This window comes from Crocodylus porosus, unplaced genomic scaffold (assembly GCF_001723895.1).
Source record: "Crocodylus porosus isolate Cpor-Errol unplaced genomic scaffold, CroPor_comp1, whole genome shotgun sequence".
Lineage (NCBI taxonomy): Eukaryota > Metazoa > Chordata > Crocodylia > Crocodylidae > Crocodylus > Crocodylus porosus.
This window is the reverse complement of record NW_017728949.1, coordinates 24873618-24900862: the sequence shown is the minus strand read 5'-3', so window position 1 is coordinate 24900862 and position 27245 is coordinate 24873618. Positions and strand designations below refer to the sequence as shown.

General features: G+C 43.4%; 1 protein-coding gene across 2 annotated transcripts in view; it reads right to left on the bottom strand.

Moving 5' to 3' along the window:
- DNAH7 (dynein axonemal heavy chain 7) overlaps positions 1–27245 on the bottom strand; it is a 226155-nt gene that overhangs the window by 134501 nt on the left and 64409 nt on the right. For both annotated transcript variants that reach the window (XM_019553881.1, XM_019553882.1), the window contains 4 exons: positions 24785–24971; positions 12928–13121; positions 10720–10918; positions 2530–2670 (listed from right to left, as the gene is read on the bottom strand). In XM_019553881.1, coding sequence (XP_019409426.1) covers positions 2530–2670; positions 10720–10918; positions 12928–13121; positions 24785–24971 — 721 coding nt within the window. The remainder of the gene's footprint in view (positions 1–2529; positions 2671–10719; positions 10919–12927; positions 13122–24784; positions 24972–27245) is intronic.

Below are 27245 nucleotides of genomic sequence, written 5' to 3'. Positions count from 1 at the left end.
AAATCAACATGGATTTCAGTAACTGATCCTGTATGGCATTTTGGCAGAGTTGCCCTACTCTCACACGCAGCTTGTAGCTACACAGGACTCTGGCTAGTACAAAATGGATTTAGTACTAGGCAGCAAACAGAAATTGGACAGCTTTATAAGGACATTTATATCACTTTCCCAAAAGACTTTGATATCAAGAGAATAGGACGCATGTACAATGGGAGTAGGATATATATATGTCCACACACTCAAAGAAGGCAGGATTTTTTTAGTCCGTTTTTTTTTTTTTTTAATAATGAACACTGCCTCACTTGGTCTCTTTTACCCCTGGACTAAGACCAAAGTTCAGAATTTAGCAGCTGGACAAGTCATGCAGATCTACAAATTATTACTCATTCCACTGAGTTAAATGAACAATTTATTATTTTGGCTCCATCTTTAGGGCAGATTTCTGCTAGATGTTGTACAAAGGATTGCTCTAAAGGCATATGTAATAGATTCACTGTAGAGGTTATAGAGACAACTTGTGCTGCACTTAGCATGAAAGTCAACTTCTACCAGACCTATGTCTTACCTGGGCTACTACACTGATCCTGAACATGTAGAAAGACTCAGACTGGCATTTCACACAGATTGCCAGTAGGGCTGTCAATTAATCATAATTAACTTGTTAAACACAGATGAATATGTTAATTGGTTCTTTTGTTAATTTGTTAATGCATTAATTGTACATGTGGCTTGGAAGCCCACACCCAGGCTTTGCTCCACTGCCATCACCGCCACCTCCAGGCTGCTCAGTGGGGCAGCAGCGGCAGTGCAGAGGAGCTGCACGGCAGCCTGGGCACAGGCTCCAAGCGGTTGCAGCAGTGAGGGGGGTATGCACAGACAGAGATGCACAGGAGCAGCCACAGCCTGCATACAGCCAGGAAACTAGCCCAGCTGCATGTAGAGCAGCACCCTGCAGGTAAGTCTTTGGAAAGTGTGGGGGAGGGAAGAACTGGGGGAGCAGATCAAGGCCCCCACGGTGATGGATGGAGTGGGGCAGGGGCAAGGCCTGGGGTGAATGGGACCCCAGGCTGGGGCAGGTTATGGAACAGAGCTGTGGGTGACTTGTTGATGAGTGTGGGGGGGAGGGGGGGAGGGGGTTGGCTACTGCACACAGCCCCAGGGAAGGCATGGGGGGCATGTGCCTTCCTGGACTTGTGCATGGGGTGGAAATGGGCTGCTTGCTGTGGGCTGGGGTTGTGCACCCTGCTGCTTTTGCTCTGGGAGCTATGTAATGCCATGTTCTGCCTCCCGCAGCCAGGTGGGCAGGGGACATGTGGCACTGCCACCTCATGGCTCCCAGGGCAAAAGCAGCAGGAGGCAGAGCCCCAGCCTGCAACAGGCAACCCACCTCTGCTCTGCCCACAAATCTGGGGGGCATGTGTCCCCCATGCCTCTCCACAGGTGCGTGCAGTGGCAGAGAGCCATGCCCCTGGACAAACCACCCATGGCTCCATCCCATGACCTGCCCTAGCCCTGGGGTCCCATTCACACCAGCCCCTGCCCCATTCCCTCCCTCACTGTGGGGCCTCAATTTGCCCCACTTTCTTCTCCCCCTGCCCCTGTGGAATGGTGTGTGTGTGTGTGTGTGTGTCTGCCCTTCACTCCCAAGCCACAGCCCTCCCAGCCTTGCTACTGCCCCTCACTCTTGACCCACAGTACCCCGCATCCTGCCAGGGCATGAAGGGACCCCACTTCCCAGGCTACAACCACCACACACACCCCCACGGCTCCCCACACCTTCATAAATCCCACCCCCCCCACACACACACCCTACCATACAAAGTACCTGCATAATTTTGAATAATTTTGAGTTTTCTGAGCATAATTTTGAGTTTTTAGCGGTGTGATTAAAATTGCAATTAATTGCAACTGACTTTTTTAATAACACAGCTAATCACGGTCAAAAATTTTTAATTGTTTGACAGCCCTATTTGCCAGCTTTGTACAGTTGCTGTAAAGTGGTATGACTCTGTACATATTACAGACATCAAGCCTAGTACTGAGGATATTGAAGTATTGATCAAGAAGACATTGAAAACTCACAGTCTTTGGGCACACTGCACATGAGGATGAAATTGCCCCCTGCACATAAAGACTTAAAGTTGACCATGAGCATCAGATCAGGCAAACACCTATCATTCATCTGGTTGTGACCTTGTGGTTGCCCTCACTTATCTTGTAACTGTCACATTCGTAGGTATTTTAAATCCAAGAAAAATAGAGGAGCGATGCCAGTTGGGACCACCTGAGAACCTAGAAAAAAAATTCACAGAAAAAACCTAGAAAAAACACAGGTGTGCCAGAGGATGCACTTGGACAAAATTTATAATAATGAATCTTTACCTAAAACAAAGAAGAAATATTTCCTTTATATTAATCAAAACTTAGTGTTCAGTTGCACCTTTAAAGTATAGCAGTTATATTCGATTATCTGTACAAATGTTTAGAATTGCATTTGTTTATACAGTGTATATACAAAATTATATTTACCTTTTGACCTTTTCTAATGGATGTTTGTACCTCTGATGTCCAGAAAGCTTGGGATACACAAAGAACTGTCTGTCCAGGCCACTCTCTTACCCAGTTAATACGTTGAGTTTTTGGATAAGCTTCAATTGCATCCCCAATCACCTAGTTAAGTAAGGAAAAAAACGTACAATGCCTAAATGTAGGCCAAATAGACATTGTTCAGGCTAAGCTGTGGTACTGAAATCAACAGACAAATGAGGGTCAGGATTTAGGTCCTAATTCAGTTACACAATATTGACATCTTACAAGAACATTCCTAAATATTTCAGCCCCAAATGGTAGAACTCTCAAGAGATGGATTTATAGATTTCATAGACGTTAGGGCTGGAAAGGACCTTGGAAGATCTTTGAGTCCAGACCCCTGCCCCAGGGGCAGGAAGTCAGCAGGGGTCATAGGATCCCAGCAAGGTAAACATCCAAATGTCTCTTGAAGGCATTCAAAGTAGGTGCTTGAACCACCTCCAACAGCAATCTATTCCAAACCTTGGAGGCTCGGACAGTAAAGAAGTTCTTCCTTATGTCCAGCCTGAAATGGTCATGGAGGAGTTTGTGACCGTTCAACCTTGTCATCCCTTGGGGCACTCCGGTGAACAAATATAGCCCCAGATACTGGTGGTCACCCCTTATAAACTTATAGGCAGCCACAAGATCTCCCCTGAACCTGTGCTTTTCCAGGCTGAAGAGTCCCATAGCTCTCAGCCTCTCATCATAAGGTCAGTTTTTCTGACCTCTGATCATGTGTGTGGCTCTCCTCTGGACTCTCTCAAGCTTCTCCCACATTTTTTTGAATTGTGGAGCCCAAAACTGGATGTAGTACTCCAGCTGTGGCCTCACCAAGGCCGAGTACAACAGGAGAATGACATCCTGGGATGTGCTAATCTAAAAGCATTTCTGAGATCTTAAGTAGGAATTTTTAAATGAAATTCTCATTAGATTATGCCATCATGGGCCAAAAATCATACAAAAATAACTTATTATAAGATTTTGGCCACATCCACACTGAAAACTAGAAAAAGAAGAGGCCTCTCTGGGCCTGTCTTCTGGCACTCAAAAACCCAGATACAGGAGGCGGAGGTTTTCAGGGACCTCCTACTTGCCTCTTCCCCAAGGGCACACCATGTGGGATTTGTTGGGATTTACTCACCACAGGTAGTCCCCCCACATTAGCCAGCCTTGGTAGAGTGCCCCTAGGCCTGCACGGCCCCAGACTCAATGTATCCTTCGGCCAGGAGGTTAGACGCTGTATCATAGCTATGGGGGAGGGGGGTCTGTCTCTCTGAGGCCCCCTTCTTTTTTTTCTCTTCCCCTCTTTCACGAGGCGCTGACCTTTCTCCTCTCATCTTCTGACATGCCAGCCCTGACTGGAAAGGCCGGTACTTAGAGGAATCATCCTGCCTCCCAGTAACAGGGTTAGGTTTCCCTGCCACCCAACCCATCTTCTTCTTTCTTGTCTCGGATCCTCCTGATTCCCCAGGCCTCTCTTCCTCCTTGTATTGCCTTGAGAAGAAGTCAGCAGTTGTATTCAGGGTCCCTAGGCGATGTTTTATCTCAAAACAATATGGCTGTAGACTAAGGGCCCACCTCATCAGCCTAGCATTGTCCGTTTTCATATTTTGTAGCCAGCGCAAGGGCACGTGATCAGTGATCAGCGTGAACCAACATCCTAATAGATAGTACCGGAATGTTTCAATAGCCCATTTAAATCGCCAAACACTCCTTTTCTATCGTTGCGTAATTCCGTTCTGGTGGATGTAATTTCCTACTAATGTAGGGTATAGGGCGTTCTTCTTCTCCCTCTCTCTGCATCAACACCTCTCCAATAGCTACTTTTGAGGCATCGGGCTGTACTTGGAACGATTTATTAAAGTCAGATGTATATAAAAGGGGTTGCAAGCACAGTGCATCCTTCACTGGTCAGAAAGCGTCTTCCGCAGCCGGTGTCCATCTCACCTTGGTAGGAGCTTCCACCCTTGTCATCTCTGTCAAAGGCTCCACCACCTCCACAAAATGAGGTACAAACCTCCCATAATAACTGGCTAACCCCAAAAAGGCTCTCACTTTCCTTTTAGTATGAGGAGATTGATACTTCTGTAAGGCCTCCACCTTGCTTAATAATGGTCTTACCCGTCCACTTCCTACTAAGAATCCCAGATATTGGGTTTCCTTTTTCCCTATTGTGCACTTCTTCGGATTGGCCATCAACCCGGCCCTTCTCAAGTCCTGCACTACCGTGTAGATTACAATATCGTCGATGTAAACTGCAATGTAGCCCCCACGTGGAGCCAAAACTCTGTCCATTAAACGTTGAAATGTAGCTGCCGCTCCATGTAATCCAAATGGCATATGTCGGAATTGGAAAAGACCCCAGGGGGTGGCAAATGCTGTCTTTTCTTGATCCTCAAGAGCCACTGGAATCTGCAAGTACCCTTTTGTCAGGTCTAGGGTGGAGATATAGCGAGCTTGCCCGATGTTCTCTATCAGCTCGTCTATTCTTGGCATTGGGTATGCATCAAACCTAGCTACTGCATTCACCTTCTGGAAATCAATGCAGAGGCGAATTTTCCCATCGGGCTTAGGTACTGCCACGATGGGGCTCCACCAGTCGCTGTGTGATTCGCACATAATGCCTCTCTCTAGCATCATTGTTATTTCTGTTTTTATTTGGCTCTGCAGTCATTGGGGAATCTGCCGCCAGTGCTCACGGACCACCTGGCCCAGAGGAGTTCTTATTCGATGCACCACACCTTAAGCTTCCCCAAGTGTTTCCCGGAATACATCTCTGTACTCCCTGATTAGCTCGGTGGCCTGTCTTTTCTGTGCTTTTGATAGTCGTGGGGCCAGTTCCACGTCCCCCAGTCCATTCTCCTCAGTCCATGAGGGTCCCAATTCCAATTCCTCAGGATGGAGGGATAGGTACATGCATTCCTGGTCCTCCCACTTCTTTAGCATGTTAACATGGTATACTTGCTTCTTCTTCTGTTTATCTATCTGGTACACCTCATAGTCTATGGGCCCTACTGGGCGTATCACTTCATAGGGTCCCTGCCACCACGCAAGCAACTTACTTTCCCAGTCTGGCAATAGAACCAACACACGATCTCTCACCTCAAATTTTCTTGTCCGTGCACCTCAGTTATAATATCTCATTTGACATTGTTGCACCTCCCTGAGATTTCCTAGGACCACACTTCAGGCTGCTTCCAGATGTTCCCGCAGATGTATTACATATTGGATTAAGTTCTGGTTTTTACTCTGCTGTTCCTCCCAGCTTTCTTTAATCAGATCCAGGATCCATCTTGGTTGGCGGCCATATAATAATTCAAAGGGTGAAAACCTAGTTGAGGTTTGTGGTGCCTCCCTTACCGCAAACAACAATGGTGGTATCATTTTATCCCACTCCTGAGGCCTCTCGACCATGAACTTCTTTAACATCTGCTTCAGCATCTGATTGAAACGTTCTACAAGCCCATCCGTTTGGGGGTGGTATACTGCTGTTCTCAGGTGTTTAATTCCTAAAGCTTTGCTCACTCCCTCAAACACCCGCAATGTGAAATTCATTCCCTGATCCGTCAGCAGTTCTTTAGGGAATCCGACGTGGGAAAATATCTTCAGCTCATTTGCCACCTTTGGGGCAGATACAGTCCACATCGGCACTGCTTCCGGATACCTTGTGGCATAATCCAGTAGAACTAATATATACTGGTTCCCAGTGCTACTTCAGGGGAGTGGTCCCACAATGTCCAGTGCCACCTGCTCAAAGGGAACCTCCACCAAAAGCATTGGAACTAAAGGATATTTTGGGGGTCATCTTAGATTCGCTTTTTGGCATACAGGACATGAAGCGCAATACTTCGCCACTTTCCGCAACAGTCCTAGCCAAAAAAACCTTGCCCAAATACGGGCTTCAGTCTTGTCCCTGCCCAAATGTCCCTCCATAGGGAGCTCATGAGCCACCTTCAACAAAGCTCGCCGATAGTGCCAAGGCACATGCAACTGTGCAACCTCCCCTCCTTCAGGCTTCCCTGGCTCCACTTGGTACAGGAGGTCATTTCTGATTTCAAACCTTGGTGTCATGTTCATCAGCTCCGGCCGTAATATCTCTCCGTTTTGTTGAGCCAAATGTTCTCGTAACGCCAGCTGGAAATCTGGCTCCCAACTCTGCTCCAACTGGACATGCTTGTCTTCCCGTAAGTGTGTGATGTCCACCTTTTGTTCACCCCTTTCTTCAGGAAAGGTTCAGTTGTGCCTGCGAACACTTCTGCCTTCTCCCCTAGCCTCACATTGGCTATCTCCTCCAGCAATTTGGGCCAGTCGCAGCCCAACACCACTGGATAAGGCAAATGTTCAGCAACTCCAACCAGCATCTGACGGGTCTTCTCGCCTACATGTAGGGTGGCCCTCACCCTGTCAATTTCAAGGGGGTCCCCACACCAACACTGCACGTTCACTCAATCGGCTACTCCCTTTTCTTTTGTTGGTACCACGTCCACCCGCATCATAGTCTGTACTGAGCCGGAATTTAACATAGCCCATACCTTTTTCCCATTGACTACAATGTACACCATTAGTGCAGGAAGCTCATTTCTTGCCTCAGTGTCAACTTGGGTCCTGTAGCCACGCATCCCTACCCAAATCTTTGGTCGCGGGTGGGTGCCCCCGTTCATGTTGGCTAACAGTGCTTTTCCTCCTGTGGCATGATCCTGTAGGCTTAGTGCTGTTAGACATAGCCAATCCTTGACTTGCCGTTGTGGCTCTGGGTCTGGCGTTGGTATCCACTCCCATCGCACTCTCTTGATGGACCCAAGGGCTCATTTCCTCATATGGACAAACCAGCTTCTTAGGGTGTGGATGGCCATATGAAAGTTTCCTGGCCAATGCACCATTGTGACAGTTGTGCCTCTTCGGGGCCACCTATTAGTGGTCCTGCAACACCGATCAAGGGCCAACGACCTGCCTTTTCTCCTGCCATGCCTTGTTATTTGTTTGATTGGAAGATCTTAATCAAGCGGGAGGCTGCCTATTTTCTGTCTCGGTGCCTGAGGCGCTATCTGCAGCTCCTTTCCTCCCCTTACACCGCAGCCCAAGCCTCACAGATGTATCTGATGTCATTCAGGTCTGTCCTACTCTCCGCGCCACGCGGACGCTCTCTGGCTTGTCCCTCAGCCTGCACCCTCCCCGGTGCCCTCTAGCTCATCTCACAGCCCATGCCTCTACCAGTGTCCTCTAGCTTGTCCTACACTGCCCGTTCCGGGACTTCTCGCCCATGCCCGCTCCAGGGCTCCTCGCTGCCCCCTTCACTCGGGGCTTCTCACTGCCCCCTGGCTCTGGGGCTTCTCACTGCCCCCTGGCTCCGGGCCTGGGGCCAATGCACCCCAAACAATGCTGCACCCTCTCCAGTGCCAGGAACCCCCACGCTACTGTGGGGTCCCTTTGAGGCCTCCTCCAACCCCTAATAGCCTCACCCAGTCCTCCAGTCAAAACAATAAACACAAGAACACAAAGCCCCCAGGCTACAACATAAAAGCTAGACCATCCTGGTCAAATAAGAAGCCATCCCTACCAGAGAGAGAGCGCACCAACCCCAGCAGCAACCAGGGGATGTTCCCACCGTCAGAGTTCCCTCCTTTGTACTGGCCGAGTTCGTCCCCCCTCGACCGCCGGAGGGAAACTGCCCTCCTGGCCTCCTGCCTGGGTTTAAGAAGAACTAAGCTCCGCCCCTTCCTGTCTCTAGGTTTCACTGGTTGCCCTAGCAACCAGCACCTGCGCAGTCCTGGTGACTGGCGGCTGAGCTTCCCCCTTCTCGCCTCTAGGGGTCTCTCCTGAGTCATTTCTGCTCTCAGTCACAGGGCACCTGAGAGCTCTGCAACAGCGCAAAACTCCCAGACTCAGTCTGGCCTTTGGATCCTGTCTCAGTGGTCTAAAGGTGGGGATGGAAACTCTAGGCAGCTTTCATTCCTCCACACTCTGCCTAGCTGTACATGTCAAAGGTCCTGGTAATCTCTCATGCATACACCATGATCTAGAAGTAGTTTACCTCTACTATCCCAACCCCCAACTCTACAACAAATTCCACTTGCAATTCATATCTAACTATATGCCCATGGGCAGATCCAGGATCAGATTGAGGGATGTGTAGCAACACCCTATTTGGATGTGGCAGTGCTCATTACCCTGGGCTCTGGACTTCATGAAGGCAGGGGCTAAGGCCAGAGTCCAAGCTGGTGAGATCACTGTGCATGTGCCATGCAGTCAAAGGCAGTATAACTGTACTGCTGCACCACTCTGGATCCACCCCTGTGTACATCTCTTTCCTCATAATGGACAGGATTGTCTTTTAATTTACCATGGAATAAATGTACTTGTACTGGAGCGTAACTATGTGCAACAATAGTCAAAACCAATAGATAGCTTCCTTTCCTATCAAAAATCTTCTAAGTCAAAATAAAAGTGACTTCCTGGTTGCATGTTTACATGTTTTAATGCTTCTAAACATGATACAGAGCTAATACAATAACAAGTCAGGATCTACAATTAGTTATGCAGTTCTAAGTTATGTAGTTCCATTGATAAAGTAAATGGTGAAGCTTTACATAAGAAGCTTTTGTATTCTCAACATTTTTTTTTCTTGTTTTACCTCTAGTTATTGGAAAATAGTACTGAGACTTCACTGTGTAGTTAAGACGTTAGTTGAATGGACAAATGAGAAAAGAACTGAAAATTAAAATCACATGGAGCTTGTACTGAATAATGATATCCCATATTTCTAGCAAATTATTTTAGGTTTCAATCACTGCTTAAGACCTAAATACTTGAGTCTAGTTACTGAAAAATGAATCTCTCCTACTGTTGAAAATACAGTGTAAAAAGGACAGCCAGGCTCCATATCTGGCAGTGCACACTGCTGCCACATGTGCCGTGCCACTTCTTTTTGCTTTGTGGCACTTTTTTTTAATAGCAGGATCTCCTGGTGTTTAATTTTGGTGCCACACTGCAAATTAGCAGCACAGTGAATGGTTGCACATGTGCTGTGTGCAGTTTGTGGTGCCTCAAGCAGCTTTGAGGCACTGCACGTGCATGCTCATCTGGACACACCCTTAGAGTACAACAGAACAATGAAAATGAGGCTCAAAATTTAAAAAGAGGAAGCAGTATGGAAAATAGATGCAAAAGAAAAATTACCATTTTTAATCAGTTTCCATTCACACAGTGACAGATTATTAAAAAAAACACATGATGATTTCTCCATTTTCCATTCTGCTTTTTGTCTTTCAGTGAGTGAAGCATTTTTCAGTAGCACAATGTTCTTCAACATTAGCAATTCATGTGTAACACTAACTTCTAATTTTGAAGCTCTGATCTCTGCAAGGTTTATTAGAATTGAATGTATACTTTACAGAAAGATGGTAAAATAATTGTAAAGAAACCAAGCAATATAATAATACAAAAACATGTTACAGTGAAAAAACTATGAATACTTTTATGTTCATTTCTCCAGTTTCTTCTGCCAACCTGTGAACAACTATTTTTGTTGCAAAATAATCTCCTGACATCTCATTAGTGCTTTTTGCATCACTGCTTAGCTTCACAGAATTTTAAAGAATAGTTATGCTCAGAAATTGACTCTACAATAAATACATGTTATATCTTTAAATGATAAACAAATGTCTATTATGTAGATTGGTGCTAATGTACAAAGCACAGAATTTATCTAAATAAACAAGTCAGTCCTAAGTGATTTGGGGCCAAATGATGCATGATTATCCTCACAAGACATTTAACATCTATAGGTTCTGAGGTTTAAAGACATGAAACTTGAATATTCCCTGGTATGCCTATACTAAGAATTTGCTGAATTATTATCACCAAGATATTTCAAATCAAAAGACAGGTTAGAAGATTTCCTTGCCTCTGTACTGTGCATAATGCCCCAATTCAGAAAAAGGGATTAAGAATGTGACTTCAAGGCTCATGTTTAAAGTGTGTTCCTGAAACAAGGCCAAAGATAACTAAATTTGTAAAATGTTGAATAGAATACGATTTCTACAATAGATACATTCTACCAACTCTTTTTGTTTAGTATGTAGTGTATCGGAACTGTCTGCTCCGTCATGGTTTATGGCACACAAAATAAAAGAAAATATAATTTGTTACCTTGTGGATAGAATTTAGCATAGCTGTTTCCAATTCAACTAGCCACTTTTCAACTTGACCTCTAGCTTTAGATGTTGAGATTGTTTCTATAAGTTCCACCACCTCTCCTTCACTACTTTTTATATGGGTAATGTCTAAAACATCAGTAAATTCCACACTTGCAATTCCTTCAAAGCACTTTTTCAAGTGAGGCTGTACCCTGGAGAAAACAAAATGAAACAAGTAAAATGGAAACTATAAAAAGCTTCACATTTAGCAAAGTTCTAGAAAATTTTTCCACCAGTCCTATAAAAGCTCTAAAGGTACTTCTGAAAAGTATTTTTAAGAAATTAACATTTTTGAAAATATATCTGTTAAATTTCAAAAGCCTATTTATCCTCAAGGAACAGTAAATAATAATGATCATAATATATAATACGTAATATAAAGTATATTATATATCATCTAATGTATATTTTATATCATATATACTATAACATAATATATAATTATGATGATCTATTATGGATTATTATAAGGTAATATCTGTGCAGGATGCCTGCCTTACATATATTATATGTATATAAATATTTGAATATCAATTACAATTTTTAAAATATTATTCATGTTGTCATCAATTCAAGCATTTAAAATTAAGGCACCACTTCTTTAACTGTTAATTGTGCATTGTTTAATTATGCATTCCATGCAAATAATAATTATAAAAGGTATAAACATTGCAAATAGAACACTCAAACCCAAATTTAATTCTGCTGCTTCTGTACATGTATCACAGTACTGATTTTAGCTGTATGATGTGATTTTCTTTCCCCCCACAAGGTTCGCTGTCTCATTCACTGCACTGTGGCCGCGTCTACACAAGATGCTGACTGCACAGTAGTCCAATAGTACTACACAGCAGCATCATGTAGCAAAACAGAGACACAGAGTAGCATTAGGCTACTGAGCAGTAGCATCATGAAAAATACATTGATTGGCACTACTGCACAGTGATTATACAAATACTAAATGACTGTGCAGTAATGACTGCGTGGTCAGCATCTCATGTAGATGCGGCCACTAAGAACTTTTCACAGGATTGGCCAGTGGTAAAGTAAATACATTGTGGACGCATCTATACATGTGCATTTACTGCACAATAACTGAAATTACAGCTCAGTACGGGTGCATGTCTACACATGCATGCCCATACTGTGCAGTAAATATGGCAACTTACACTTGAGCATAAATTTGATAACTGCATCAGGCAGGTATCAAATTGATGCCCAATTACTTACTGCACAGTAATGCACGTGTAGACACCTTATTGCACAGTAACACTGTGTGGGTGGACTGACTTGGGACTAACTTTACAGCAGTGATTCTTAACGAGGGTGCCTCAAGTCCCTTTGAAAGGTGCCGCAAGAAATGTGAGAAGATAAGGCAGGTGCACGGAGATAAGCAGATAAGGACAGGCTCAAGCTGCAGGTATGAGGAGATAAGCAGGTAAAAGCAGATTTTCCCTGCTTGGTGGCTCCCCTACCCCACCTGCCTAGCCCCTCTGCATGGAGGTAAATGTTGTAAATATTTTGAAATTGGGTGCAGCTCAATTCATAAAAGTTATGGAGGAGTGCCTTAAGTCTAAAAATATTGAAAGCCACTGATTTAGAATGACATAGTTAGCTGTGTTAGTATGAAGTCAAGTAAAAGACAGGGTAGATTTGTACCTTATAAACTAATCAAAGTGTGTGGGCATTTCTCTCTCTCTCTCATATATATATATCAAAAGCCTTTGTGAGATGAAGTTCATTTTATTTAGATAGTGGTTATCTTGCCTTGATCAAGGAGTTGAAATAAATGGCCTTTCAAGACACCTTCCTGACCTATTTTTCTACATTTTTATGACTCCATAAGTGATTATAACAGGTATAACTAACCTGTTTTCCTAATCTGATCTGATTGCTACCTGAACACTCACTTTACCACAACAATTCTTAAATACCACTGAATTAATTTGATGAATTAACCTGAATTTAATTCAGATATTAAAAATGTAACTCCATTTGATTTGAATTCATTTCTGACAATCCCTAGTTCTGTAAATACTTCATGTGTATAACTCTCTGAATTAAAAAAAAAAAGTTTTATGTATGGAAACTCCCTACAGCTATGCTTTTAGCTTGTATGTATTATGAGCCTCATATACACATCTAGCAAATATTACTGTACCGTGTAGGATCTTTGGTCTCTGAGAGAATCTCAAGGAGTTCATCATTAGACAAGAAAAAGAATCTGGGGAAAAAAAGACGCTTCTTCTCTAAGTATTCATTAAGTCCCTTAAGAATTAGTTCCAGAAGTTCATTGCACTTCTTCAGCTTTTCCAGCATCTTATCTATCATCACAACTGTCAGAACATGCTTGTCCTGAAAAACAAAATAAAATTATTCTATCAGAAAAGGGTAATGAGATACTAATAGTGCAGGAAAAATCATAGAGTAACTCTCTTGGCTTCTCTGTTTTACTTTAAATTTTAACTAAGGCATGCCACATTGTATATGTTTAACATTTATCTTCTCCAATGTCTGCATTTTTGGGGGGGTAGGTTAATATAAAGAAACCGGAATTAAAGGGACATTAATATAAGATCCAGATAAGCTCAGTTCCTCAACTGATATGGATCAACATAACTCCATTGATTGTGATGAAGTACAGTACGTGCCCCATAATGTTCAATGAGACTACAAAATTCTCTGATACCTGAGATCAGATTGATTTTTTTAAAGAAAAAACACTGAATAATTTTATGATTATCAGTAACACTGAACAGTTGACAACTCAAATAATATGTTTTTTTACTGACAAACTGTAAGATTTTTACTGACAACAAAACTTTTCTGTTAATATGTTTTACTGATATATGCTTTAGATAGTGGGCTAGTGGGGTCCTACAGGGTTTGGTCCTTGGACCTGTACTCTTCAATATCTTCATCAGTGACTTGGATGTGGGTGTGAAGTGTCCTCTCTCCAAGTTTACGGATGCTACTAAATTGTGAGGTGAAGTGCACACTCCGGAGGCTAGGGAACGATTGCAGGCAGACCTGGACAGGTTAGAAAAGTGGGCAGTACACAAGAAGATACAGTACAACAAGGACAAGTGCAGAGTGCTGCACCTAGGGTGCACACCTATTGGCTGGGAAGTTACCCTCTCAGCAGCACAGAAGCGAAAAGGGATCTCAGAGTCATAGTGGATTTCAAGATGAACATGAGTCATCAGTTAGCAAAGCTAACCACACTTTATCATGCATCTACTGATAGAACCAAGGAGGTGATATTTCCCCTCTATGTGGCATTGGTCAGACCACAGTTGGAGTACTGAGTCCAGTTTTGGGCACCGTATTTCAAGAAGGATGTTGATAGGCTCAAGATAGCCCAGAGGGGGGCCACTTGTATGGTTAGGGGTTTACAGGACAAGCCCTATGAGGAGAGACTGAGGGACCTGGACCTCTTCAGCCTCTGCAAGAGAAGGCTGAGGGGTGATCTTGTGGCCACCTACAAATTCATTAGGGGGACGCAGCAAGGGATGGGAGATCCTGTGTTCATCAGGGTGCCTCTTGGGGTAACAAGAAACAGTGGTCACAAACTGACAGAGAGCAGATTTAAGCCAGATATCAGGAAAAATTTCTTCACGGTAAGGGTGGCCAAAATTTGGAATAGGCTTCCAAAGGAGGCAGTGCTCTCCCCTACCTTGGGGGTCTTTAAGAGAAGGCTGGATAGGCATCTGGCAGTGGTCATCTGACCCCAGCATGCTTTCCTGCCAACACAGGGAGTCAGACTCAATGATCTGCTGAGCTCCCTTCCAACCCTAACATCTATGAATCTAGATCAGGGGTCAGCAATGTTTTTGGGCAGAGTGCCAAAAACATCCACAACCTTGACTTGTAAGATGTTGGCAGGGGAGCCGCGAGAGGCTTGATCTTTGTTGTGGCAGAGCAGCCCAGCCCCTTCCCCCCCATCTGCCCTAAGGTACATGTGCCAAGCAAAATGCCTATGTTTGCCATGAACTGGCACCTGTGCTGGGGGTTGCCTACCCCTGCTTTAGATAATGTAAATGTACCTCTTATTCCAAGCACCGCCCTGCTGCCAGGCCCCAGTTAGGAGGGCTCTGTTCAAATTTAGGGGTTTAATATAAAACACAGTAAAAAAAGTAAAAAAGTTCAATGAAATGTTCTTGGATTGGCACCCCTGCTTGACCGCAACAATGGTTCCACACTATGCTGCCCATCCCCCTGCCAGAAGTCCAATACTCACACCCAACTGGATAGCAATAACTGCATCATGCACCATGCTATCCACACCCCAAATTTGCCCCCACTGGTCCCACTTCTCCCGTCCTGGCATGGTCCCCCAAAGAAGCCTACCTGCAACTCAACAATATTACAGGCAGCCTGGGACACAGCAACAGCAGCACAACATTCAGAGAACATTCCCCCACAGAGTGCTGCACTCCCACTCTGCCACCAGGTGGTACTGCTCTGCTATGTTGGAGTTTCAGATAGGCTGCAGCTTCTTACTGTTTTTACTGATGATTAAAGCTTTTTTATGGACTTTACTAACTGTCAGTTTTAGCCTCATCTTTTACTGGCAATCAGTAAATTTACAGACAGCTGGCAACCCTGACCAATAACCAATTTCAAGCAGGAATTATATCATAAGACAAAAGCTCATCTTTGCAGCATCAGAAAAGAGTTTCCCTCTCCCCCATGGAAAATATTACAGTCAAGAGCGGTGAAGGCCTAGAGCAAGGATGTCAAATATATGGCTCACCAGCCAAATCCAGCCTGCAAAATCCTGCCATGTGGCTCCTGGTGTTGCACCTAGGTCTGATCAGACCCACACAGGCACAGAGCCAATCTGTGGGCCAGATCCAACTCACGGATCCCCTCCTTCCCTCTCCCCTCCCCGCAGCAGACCTGATTGGGAAGCCACTCCAGCTGGTCTGAGACCCAATGCTGCACGTAGCATGGATCCTGGAATAGCTGGAACAGGCACTGCATACAGCGCAGTCCAGCCAGAGTGGTTGCCTTGGCTATATGTGCTGACTGCCACAGCCAGATCACATCACAAGCAGTACCTGCTCTGGGATGTACCCTGCACTAGCTCCAGCCAGTCTGGGACCTACATTGCACATGGTGTTCACTGGTGCTGTGTGCTCCATGGATCCAGGTGCCCCATGGATCCTGAAGTAACTGGAATAGGTGTGGCATACAGCACAGTCCTGGAGCTGCTAAGATGGCTGCTGTGTGCAGTGCAGCTGCCACTCAGGCTGGACTGCACTTTATATGGTGCCCATTCTGCCCATTACAGAACTGTGGCTACCAGATCAGGTATGCTGGGGGACCAGGGTGGGGGGTGCAGAAAGGGAGCCCACAGACTGACCCCATGACACTCACTTTGCCTTCAAGGTCAAATGATTTTAACACCCTTGGCCTAGAGTGTTCCTACTTAAGCAAGCTTCTGAACTGTAAAAGAATGCCAGATTTGATTAGGTTTTTACTAATCTAATATGGCAAACTGCATGTTCCAAATATTCACAATTTGCTACATGTATATATTTAGACATTTTGTTAACTAAATAACAAAAGGTAATACTACAAAAACATAAAGCAAATGTTAAAGTTATATTGTTTTCAAATTCAGTAATAGTTGGTAAGATTTATGGTTTAATGTGTATGAGATTTGTTTATAGTTTGTGTGTGTAGAAAATAGAATTCAGATCAAACATTTCATTTTACCACTTATAAATTGAGGATTACAGCAAACAAAACTAATTTAAAGCTACTGCAGTTACTAAAGAGTGGTATCTGATTTAACATAAATGAAACATAAAAAGAGGATTTACAGACTTGCTAGTTCTAAAATATGCAAACTAACTTAAGATAGTGTAAAGTTGCTTTAGCTTCAAATTTTTTAATTTAATGGAACTTATGATCAATGTAGAGCCAATTATACATTGTATCAAATACTGGCTTTTAAAAGTAAAATAAAGATCTAAAACAAAAAGCATGAAAAATACACCAACCGATTATTTGTTCTTTACATTATGCATATAATTATTTCTGAATATAACACATAGCTGCAGTCTAACTCCCTGTGAAAGACAGAATGCGTTGCTTATGTACTTGATTTTGTTAAGGGACATATATGCCTCATATCTAATCAGAGTATTTCCTTGTAAATGAAGCACACTCACTTAAGCAAGAAATCATGACGCTTCTTTATATTTTGTTAATTGTTCCATAAATGATATCAAGTCAGAGCAATCCAAATTAAATAATTACTCATAACGACTGAGCTGTCAAAATTCAGGTACAGCTAATGCTTGGTTTTATAACATAATCTTTAAATGTGAACAGTACAATAATACATATACATTGCGAAAACTGTCTTTGGTTTTCTTTCATATAAATAAATACATTACCGCATAATTTTCTGTGTATAATTGACCCTGTAAGTCAAACTCAATCTTGCTATTATAAAAAAAAATCTTACCTGGTTATGTTTTGATTCTTTTCATATAAGAAAAAAATAAAGATGTCCATTTTCAGAATGGGTTTCCTATCTACAGTTCTGGTGAAGCATACATTCTAATATTATAGAAGCCTTTGTCTATCTGTCTGTCCATAACGCTTTATTCTCACTCTGATTGGCTGACTGAAACAACCAATCAGAGTACAAATACACCACTGGGACAGGAGGTGGCGGCACCATGATGGCAGACACACAGGGGACAGAGGGTGGAGCAAGGTCAGCGCAACTAGCCTCACCCCTCCCCTGCCCTGCTCCTTGGAGGTGGTAGCAATGGCGCAGACAGAACAGTGGGGGCTAAGACAGCAGCACTGGCCTCGCCCCCCTGCCCTGCTCCCTGCAGGTGGTGACTATGAAGGAAAGTTAGCCTTGCCCCTGAGTTGCTCCTTGGAGGTGGTGGCGGCAGTGTGGGTGGGCAATGGGGTTGGGATGCCACAGAGGGGGCGAGGCCACCAGCACTGGCCTTGGCCCGCCCTTCCCTCCTGTCTTTGCCGCCTGCAGGGCCAACGCGGCGGCAGTGGCGGGAAGAGCAGGACCAATGCAGGGGGGAAGAAGCTGGCCCAACGCAGTGGTGGGGGGAAAAGAGTAGGCCCAGGCCAATACAGTGGCAGTGGGGGGAAGGGAGGAGTGGCCCTGGGCCTCACAAAGGGGGGAAAGGAGTAGGCCCAAGGGGGAGGGGAGAAGCTGGCCGCCACGGCAGTTGGCAGGGGAACAGCGGGCCTGGGCTGACGCACCAGCAGCAGGGGAAAGGGTGGAGCAGGCCTCCTCCCCTCTCGGGCCCAGGGCCGTTCCTCCCCCACCCCCGCACCCCCATGTCAGCCCTGAGCCCACTCCTCCCGTCCCCACACCACTGCCATGTCAGCCCGGGCCTGCTACTTCACCCCCACCCCTCACTGCCACAGCAGGCTGGCTTCTCCTCACCTGCAGTCCTGGTCCTCCCCCACACACTCTGTATCGGGCCTGGGCCCACTCCTCCCCTCCCCCTGCTGCCATGGTGGGGAAGGGGGAAGCAGGCCCAGACCCCAAGCAGTAGGAGGGAAGTGGGGAGTGGGCTGGATGGGGGGAGCCCAAGGGGCTCGGTCCCCATCCGCCCTCCCCATCCCCTATTATTCTTGACAGGCAATTGGCTAGTGTCAATTGTTTGATCATTTAGAGGAAAAGAAACCCTATTACAAAAGAGGGTAAAATCAGGTATGCAAAAAGACAGCATGACCAACAGCTCTAGTTTCTATAAACCATGTTTAGTCTGCCATAGGCTCCAGTCTCAGAAGTTTTAGTATGACCTTGCCCATTTTCTTCACAAAAAATCCTGTTTTCTACCTACTAAATTTATTAAATGTAAAAAGTAAATCACAGAGTAATTTCATTCTCATTAATATGTATACTTTCAAATGACACATTTAAGAGGTATAATATATGATTTTTCAAATTTGTGATAAAAAGTGAGACAGATAAAGGATGCATTTTTATTACAACCCACAGCATTTTTATAACACAACGGCAGATGAATGGAAAAAAAAGCAGGGAGAAGACTCCAGTTTAGCATTGTGATTTAAGAAACAGCATTTAAAATTATCAGAGAAGAATCTTCTTCTAAAACACAAAATCCAAAAATTGCATTTCTGGACACAGAGTGCCATCTTGTGGAGCAAAATTACTATTTGTTAAATCATTCTGAAATTTCAAAATTGTTTGCTAAAATAATTATAGTGCCCTGTATAAACACTAAAGAAAAACCAAAGGGTGGCCTTGAGCTTCTTTGGGGGATTTTCTGATCACTACCAAAATTTATTAAATTCCAACAGTTGATTTTATTTGGTTCCCTCAAGAATAATAACTAAAAGACTGGAACTTCTTGTTGATGTCCAAAGCAAACAGGTCAATCTTTGAATGCCTCCAGTACAAGAAGATGACACTGAAGAAGCAATTCCTTGATTTCTAACTGGTGGTACAGATAAAGACGCATTTGTTGAGACTACCCACTCAGGTAAACTGGAGGCCCAAGAGGTGCAGTCCCAAGAGATGCATTTTAAGAGATGCAACAGTTCCATGTGCTGACCACCTCCCTACATATTTTGTGCCTCCTTATTTGTTGATTTAAGACACTGGTGCTCAACCTTTTGGCCCTGGGGGCCAAATGAGTGCTACAGGGCCTTCCACATGTCAGGATTGGACCCTAGGAGCCCGACACAGCTCCCTCTCAACCTCTGTGTTCTGGGATTGGGCCCTGGAGCCAAGTGCTGCTCTCACTGAGATCAGATGCCAGGTCCAGTGTGCAAGTCTTGAGGCTCCCCATGGGTCTAAAGATTTGACAGCAGGGGAGTAAAGCCACTGCTCCCCTGCTGCCAAATTTCTAGACCTGTGGGGAGCCCAACAGGCCAGATGATATGGCTCTGCGCGGTGCATCTGGTCCACAGGTCAAGACTGAGGACCTCTGATTAAAAACATTATGGTGATATTGTCCATCATACCCTGGATATGATACATTGGTTGTGATATAAGAATGCCTGGCATGCTCTGCATAAAATCCTGAGCTCCAAGATACTGCCAGATAGTTTCACCTCTTTGGAAGACCAAAGACATTGTACTCAGAGATCATTAATATGTGATCATTCCCTTCAAAGCCAAACCTGCATGTATATGAAGTGTAGACTGATACACAAAATCATTTATGTGCCACAGGAGGCTTGGTGGCCTAAGGTGTATAGGCCGCCCTGACATTATCAAGTTGGCTTCCACCTGCAAAATCAAAATACAGCAAAGATAAGAGGTGGTCTCAAAGGAGGTATTGTTAGGGTAGCTTGTCGTATTTTTTATGCTTTAAAGTTGCATCTGTTTATAGAGCAGTGAATTACAATATTGTTTAAAGTTTTTTTATATTCAGCCTAAAGTTCTGAGTAGCCTCATTGTTATCTGAACTCTTCAATTTGCTGGTATTTGCAATATCAGCTGGTCTTGCCTCTCGCAAGCAGCTTATGGCCTTGAGTTTGCTGGCATGATCTTTCTTTCCTTTTCTGTGAGAAGTTTTTCTAACACAACATAGTAATAGTTTTGTTACTAGCTCAAATTAACTGAACTTGGCACTAACCAGCTGATTCAGAGGGATGAAATGACTGGCTATGTTAATGAAGGTGATAAAGAAGACCAATGGACAACGCCCAAAGTAAGACACTGCAAAAAGGTCAAATTAAGAGGCATGCTTGTGGTGGGTCTGTTAAACAAAGGAGTATGCTGACAGGATAAAGTATGGACAATATGCTGACTACTGAGAGAGCAATCCAAAAGCAAGGAGTCATCAAAGGACTTAAGTTAAAGAAAAGTATAAAAGGGGGCAGCAAGCAAGTTAAGTGTGTGTCGTCATCATCATTGTCATCATGAATCCAGCTTTCAACACCTGTCTAGACCATCCCAGCCAACAACACACCCTTTGCTTCAGGAACTGAGTGGCTGTCTTTTCTGTTGAGCAAAGTAACATCTGGGATTGGGTGAGATCATTGTACTAAGTGCTTTTCTCCTCTAAATAGAGAAACTGCTAAGTTTGACTTTGGTTGTAAGACACTGAGTTGTCTGTGTTCCTATTTCACATTCCATTTAAGGGTTAATTGTGCTTTAATGGTCCCTAAGCACTATCAGCTAGACAGAGGTGCTATCAGTAAGTTCAGGGCATAAACCATGGTGGTCCCTATGAACTCAGGATTCCGAACTGGGACCAAGTTTCACCTTTGGCTATTAACCTTTAGGCCCAATTCTGGGATAAATACAGAGTGATCTGAAGGTTCAAAGGAGCTACCCTTTGGTAGTCAATCATCAAAAAAAGATATATAGAGAGATGGGACTAGATGACCTTGTGATGTCCCTGTTAGCCCTATATTCCTATGATCTTTTCTCCTGAGGCAGGCCATCACCACCACAAGGATCCTGGTGAAGACATTTGGGGTTGCCAAGAGGCCATAGGGAATGACTTTGTATTGGAAATAGATTTGGCCCACCACAAGATGGAGGGTGTTTTTATAGAAAAGCATTGTGGCAATATGGTAGTAAGTATCCTGAATACTGAAAGATATGAACCATTCCCCTTCTTCTAGAGACAGAATGATAGTGGCTAGTTCTGCCATGAATTTGAGCTTGCAGATGAAGGCAACTTCTGCATCCCAATTGGACGGTAATCTCACTTCCCTTTTTGGAACCAAAAATAACTGCTGTGAAACTCCCTCTCCTATGGCCTCTATTACTACTGGGAGGAAAGCACCCTGCTACTATGTCTCACACACACAATACCAGTAGTGCTGGTCATAAAGGCTGCTTACAGACATGAAAAAAACCAAAACAAAACAGCACTTTTATTTTAAGTTCAGCATGCCCCCGCACTCAGAGCAGCACAAGCGTATAAGAGGCATCACATTAGTTTGAGCCGGCTCACTCAATGTCTGTATAGACTAAGAATTTTGGATGTTTTTATAGTTTCATAGTTGATAGGGTAGGGTAGGGTTGGAAGGGACCTGAGCAGACCATCAAGTCCAACCCCCTGCCATGGATGGAAAGAATGCTGGGGTCAAATGACCCCAGCAAGGTGTCTATCTAGCCTCCTTCTGAAGACCCCCAGGGTAGGAGCCAGCACCACTTCCCTTGGAAGTTGGTTCCAGATCCTAGCCACCCTGACTGTGCCTGCTGATATCTAGCCTGAATCTACTCTCCATCAACTTATGGCCATTATTCCTTGTTACTCCTAGTAGTGCTTGGGGGAACAGGGACTCTCCCATTGCCTGCTGGTCCCCTCTGACTAGTTTGTAAGCAGCCACTAGATCCCCCCTCAGCCTTCTCTTGTGGAGGCTGAACAGGTTCAGGTCCTGTAGCCTCTCCTCGTAAGGCTTGCCCTGCTGCCCACTGATCATGTGAGTGGCCCTCCTCTGGACCCTCTCCATGTTGTCCACATCCCTCCTGAAGTGCAGCACCCAGAACTGGATGCAGTACTCCAACTGCAGCCTGACCAATGTCATATAGAGGGGAAGGATCACCTCCTTGCACCTGCTTATGATGCACCTGTGGATGCACAAAAGGTACGCTTAGCCTTTCTGACTGCATCCCCACACTGTCGGCCCATGTTCATCTTGGAATCAATAGTGACTCCAAGATCCTTTTCTGCCTCTGTGCTAACAAGAAGGGAGTTCCCCAGCCTATAGGTATGCTGCTGGTTCTTCCTCTCTAGGTGCATCACCTTGCACTTGTCAGTATTGAATCCCATCTTATTCTCCTCTACCCACCCCTGTAACCTGTCCAGATCCAACTGCAAACCTGTCCCTCCCTTCTAACATGCCTGCTTCTCCTCACTTCTTAGTGTCATCTGCGAATTTGAACAAGGTGCTTTTCACCCCCTTGTCCAGGTCGTTGATGAAGATGTTAAACAGTACAGGCCCAAGGACCAAGCCCTGGGGGACTCCAATGCCCACATGCCACCAAGTGAAAAATGACCTGTCCACCACTCTCTGGGTGCAGCCCTCCAGCCAACTGGCAAGCCATCTGACTGTGTAGCCATCGACACCACAATCTCCTAATTTTTTAACGAGAATGGGGTGAGAGACAGTGTCAAAGGCCTTCCTAAAATCCAGAAAGACTACATCTACCGCGACACCTACGTCCAAGGATTTTGTGACCTGGTCATAGAAGGCCACCAGGTTGGTCTGACAGGACCTGCCTCTAATGAACCCATGTTGGTTGCCTATTATCTAATAGCTGACTGAATCTGCTTTAGATAAAAGTGCCAAAAAGCACCGCTGAAGCACCCAATCTATACAGATGCTCGGGAGCTGGGTCAAACTAATGAACTTCCTCTTCTAGTAAAGCACTGTCTGTTTTTTCACATCTGTCAGCAACCAAAGTCCCCAGATTTGAGTGTCTGACATAACAGCATACATACAGTAAAATGTACAAATTGGCAAACACTTGAGGAATAATGTAATATTGTGAACCACATGATAAAAACTGAAATATGACTGAAATCAGAGTGAAAAAGTACTTCACTGTTCAAAATATACTAGTGAATCTATCCTTTAAATCATCTGAAATCAGAAAAGACATTTTTTCCATGAAGAGTGAAACAAAAAATATCATTTTAACAAAAAGGAAAGGATGAAATAACTGTCTCACAAGTTTGTGCCATCAAGTTAAACATGGGTGTACCTAATGTAAAAAATTAAGCAACATCATTATTCTGTTAAATCTGTCCAGTCATAGGATACTTGTTTTATTGCTCTGATTATATACGTTATCAAGATAATGAAATCTCTATATTAGAAATGACAGCATATGAGAGTATGATGGAAAAGGTTTGTAAGTATGCCAGTATTCAAATACATATATTCTATAGAATAAGTTGTGAAAACATGAATGATAGAGAACTCTGAACAGAAAAACATAACTGTATTTTTAAGTGACAAAACTGAATTTCTGGGGGGGAAAAGTGCTTCATTTTATATATGAGACTATAAACTACCTGCCCAAATCAATTTCTGGGAAAGCAATCCTAGCAGTTGGTGAATTCCTAAATTTAAAACAACATATATCTTGAAAAAAGCCCAGGCCAAGTGGCTTTACAAGTGGCTTTTTATACTATGATAGTATATACATATTAACATTTATCCTAATTGGACGAGTATAAAAAGATTTGATTCAAAATGAAAATGGAATTCTATAATTTCACTATGAAGCACAGACACAAGTATTTTTTGAAGAGTCATGAATGTAATTAGTTTGGTATGGTTTAGGAAGTCAAGCGAAGAAAATAAAGTACTAGAAGTGTCCCAATAGCAGGCAAATGATTCAGGTTGAATACAGATGACTGAATTTATAATGTAGTTTTTTGCACGTAATCAGCTGCTTCACTCATATGTCATGTACATGGCACATACATCTTTGTTAAATTACACAGACAGTCAGGATACCATTTACAGTGCAGATTAAACATCTAAGGTTTTAAAGATACAGATGCATCTGCTGCTCAGTAAGCGTGTCTACATGAGACACTGCGCAATAACTGAAAAATACTGCGCAGCAGTGCATCACAGCACAGATACTACTGATACATTACTGCACAGTATTATTAGGCTACAGCACAGTAGCAACACCTAAAATATGTTCATTAGCACTACTGCACAGTAACTCTGATCACTCATGTTTATTTAGTTCTTGCTAATACAAGTACTAAATAAATACACAGTAATGACTATGCAGTAGTGTCTCATGTAGATGTATCCAGTATGTAAATAAACAGCCTCCTTCAGAAGGAACAAGAAATAAAAAAATTCAGTATTCATTTAGAATAAATGCACCAAAGGAAATAAAGTATTTTTTCATGTTACTTGCTTCAATTGTTTAAATTATTTTAATTTTCTTTCCAATAATACTTTCTTTGAGATATCTGAAACAGCTTTGCAAAACAGCAATTTTTGCAAAAAAAATCTTAGGAAAATTCATTCAGAATTGATCTTAAGAAATTTGTTCTTACATGCAAGACAGCTTTCATTAACTCTTTCCACGTCTTATCCACAGTAGTAAATCGTCTACTTTCTTCAGGCATCTGAGCCATAATGTCAGGAGAGCTAAAAATTGGTTCTAAATACAGCCAAGTTGCCTGAACCTTCAACCATTCATCCAGGATCTCCTGAACCAACAGCAATTTAGCTTCCCATTCCCTGCAAAACAGATAGCATTGATTTTTGCATTATACTTATGCTAACAAGTATAGCTTTACTTAGAATGTTACACCTGTGGCCTTTTGACAAGTTATCTAAAACTAGGAGTATTAAGAACCAGGAACTGGACAGTGAACAAAAAAAACAACTTTCCAATTGTACCTCTAATTTATAAAATATAGCTATTTACTTTCACATAAAAAGACAAATAGTGATAACATGTTCACTAAGACAACAATAGCTTTTTATATAGACCTGTATATTTCACCTCTCATACAAACTGGAAATCATGCTCTAAAAACAAAAATATATGCAATTCTTGTGTGAAATAGTGCCTTTTAAGCACTTTCAGAAGAAATAGGTATATAAATACTGAATCAAATCCTTCAGCAATGAATTCCATGTGACTTCAGTCCTAAGTATGAGGCCATCATTAATTAAACAAAAACATTAAGTTCTACAGTTCGCTTATTAACAGATAGTGTGATCCAAATCCCACTAAAATCTATTAAAAGTCTCCTATTGACTTCAATGAGTTTTGAAATAGACCTTTAGGGGAACCTGTTACTCTGAAAAAACCTCATATCTTAAGATTTTTCAATTATTTTCAAAATAAGAAAAATTAACTAATAGCATATTACTTTGTTACACACAAAGCTGTGCATGAGCCTGCAATTCTACCAGCAACTTCTTTTTCCCATCATCATAAACCAAAAGAGAATAAGGCTAGGGACAGGCATTCAAAAACCATGAGCCTGAAAAGATTCAATCTTTGCAGATTAGTCTAACCTAGCTAGGCTGAACCAGTTTCGAAACATACAGCATTCCCTCTGGACTGAAGAAATGCAGGCACATGCCTGCACTGGCTCAGGCTAGAAGCCAGGGGGCACTAGAGCAGCCCTCCCTTCTCTTCCAAAGTGCTGAGCTGAGGGGAGGCGTGGCCAGACCTCAGCAAGATGCTCTGAGTAGGGAGGGGTTCCCTCCCCTGTCTGTCCTTGCTGTAGATCAGCCCAACAGGGAACTGATAACAGAACATTTATCAGCCCATCAAAAAAACAAAAGCCTCTCTCATTAGTTCAAGCTCTTCTTAAACAATGTTTTCCAAGGAAGGAATGGCGGGACATTACCAGCTGACCTGTTGATTAGCTCCAAAAAGTCCTAAGTGGACACTGTCCTGTCTGCCTTTGTCCTGTCTGCCTTATACAGACAACTCTCAGCATTAGCCAGCATACCATGTGCTGGCTACAGTCTGTGCTGTGAGAGAGGGGAGAGAAGAATCCCTGCCTGAGCAGGGAGTTTGGAGGAGGAAGGAGGCACAGGGAAGCCACACAGATGCTGCTGTGCCTGCTGTCTCAGCTGGAGCTCCAGCCAGGGAGCAGAGGGGCAGGGCCAACCCAGCTCTCTGGAGCAGAGGACTCTACCCAGGCTGCAAAGCATCTGGGATGCTGGGGGACTCTAAGCTAAACCAGGAAGGGGTCTGGGACAGACATTGCATAAACTGGTTTGAGTCAAATCAGTTAAGTCTGATACTACATTTAACCAGGTTTATCTCAAACCAGTTTCAGCCATTTTCAAACTGGTTTATGTGTACTGACCATCTGTTCCGTTACAGGTTTAAACCAGTTTCTGATCACTTAAACTGGTATATGTGTAATGTCTGTCCCTAGCCTAAGAGTCCAAATTGTCTGGTAAAATCACTGACATGCTGAGATATTTAAAAATAGAATATTTAGGGTTTGAACTTCAGGTCCTGAGGTAAGTCTTTAGGTCCTGCTATAAGTCTTGTATGGCCTGTGTTATTTAGAGAGTGCAACCAGATGAACCTGATTTTCATACATGAGTGACCTATTGACTTCAACTGGCCCAACCAGCCCAGGTCAAGGACTCTTGTATTAATAAATTCTAGGGTCACAAGAGAACATTCATGTTCATCTGTTTGCACTCTTTAAATAACAGAGGCCATACAATTTCACACAATGCATCTAACCCAGCATCTTGTGGTTGAACAATATCGGCGGTTCCCAATCTGTGGAACGGGTACCACCAGTACTACATAGATAACCTGTCAAAGGTATGCATTAACAGATTTATTATATGTATTTTATATGACAAAAATTTGCTGGTGATACTTAGGTTGAACTGAAAAATTTGCTGGTGGTAGTTAAGATGGTGGTAGTTAAGATTGTATCACTTTAAATTGGTGGTGCACAATCTGTCAGAGTTTGGGAATTGCTAAACTATATACATTCTTTTAGGATGGGGTGGTGTCATGGC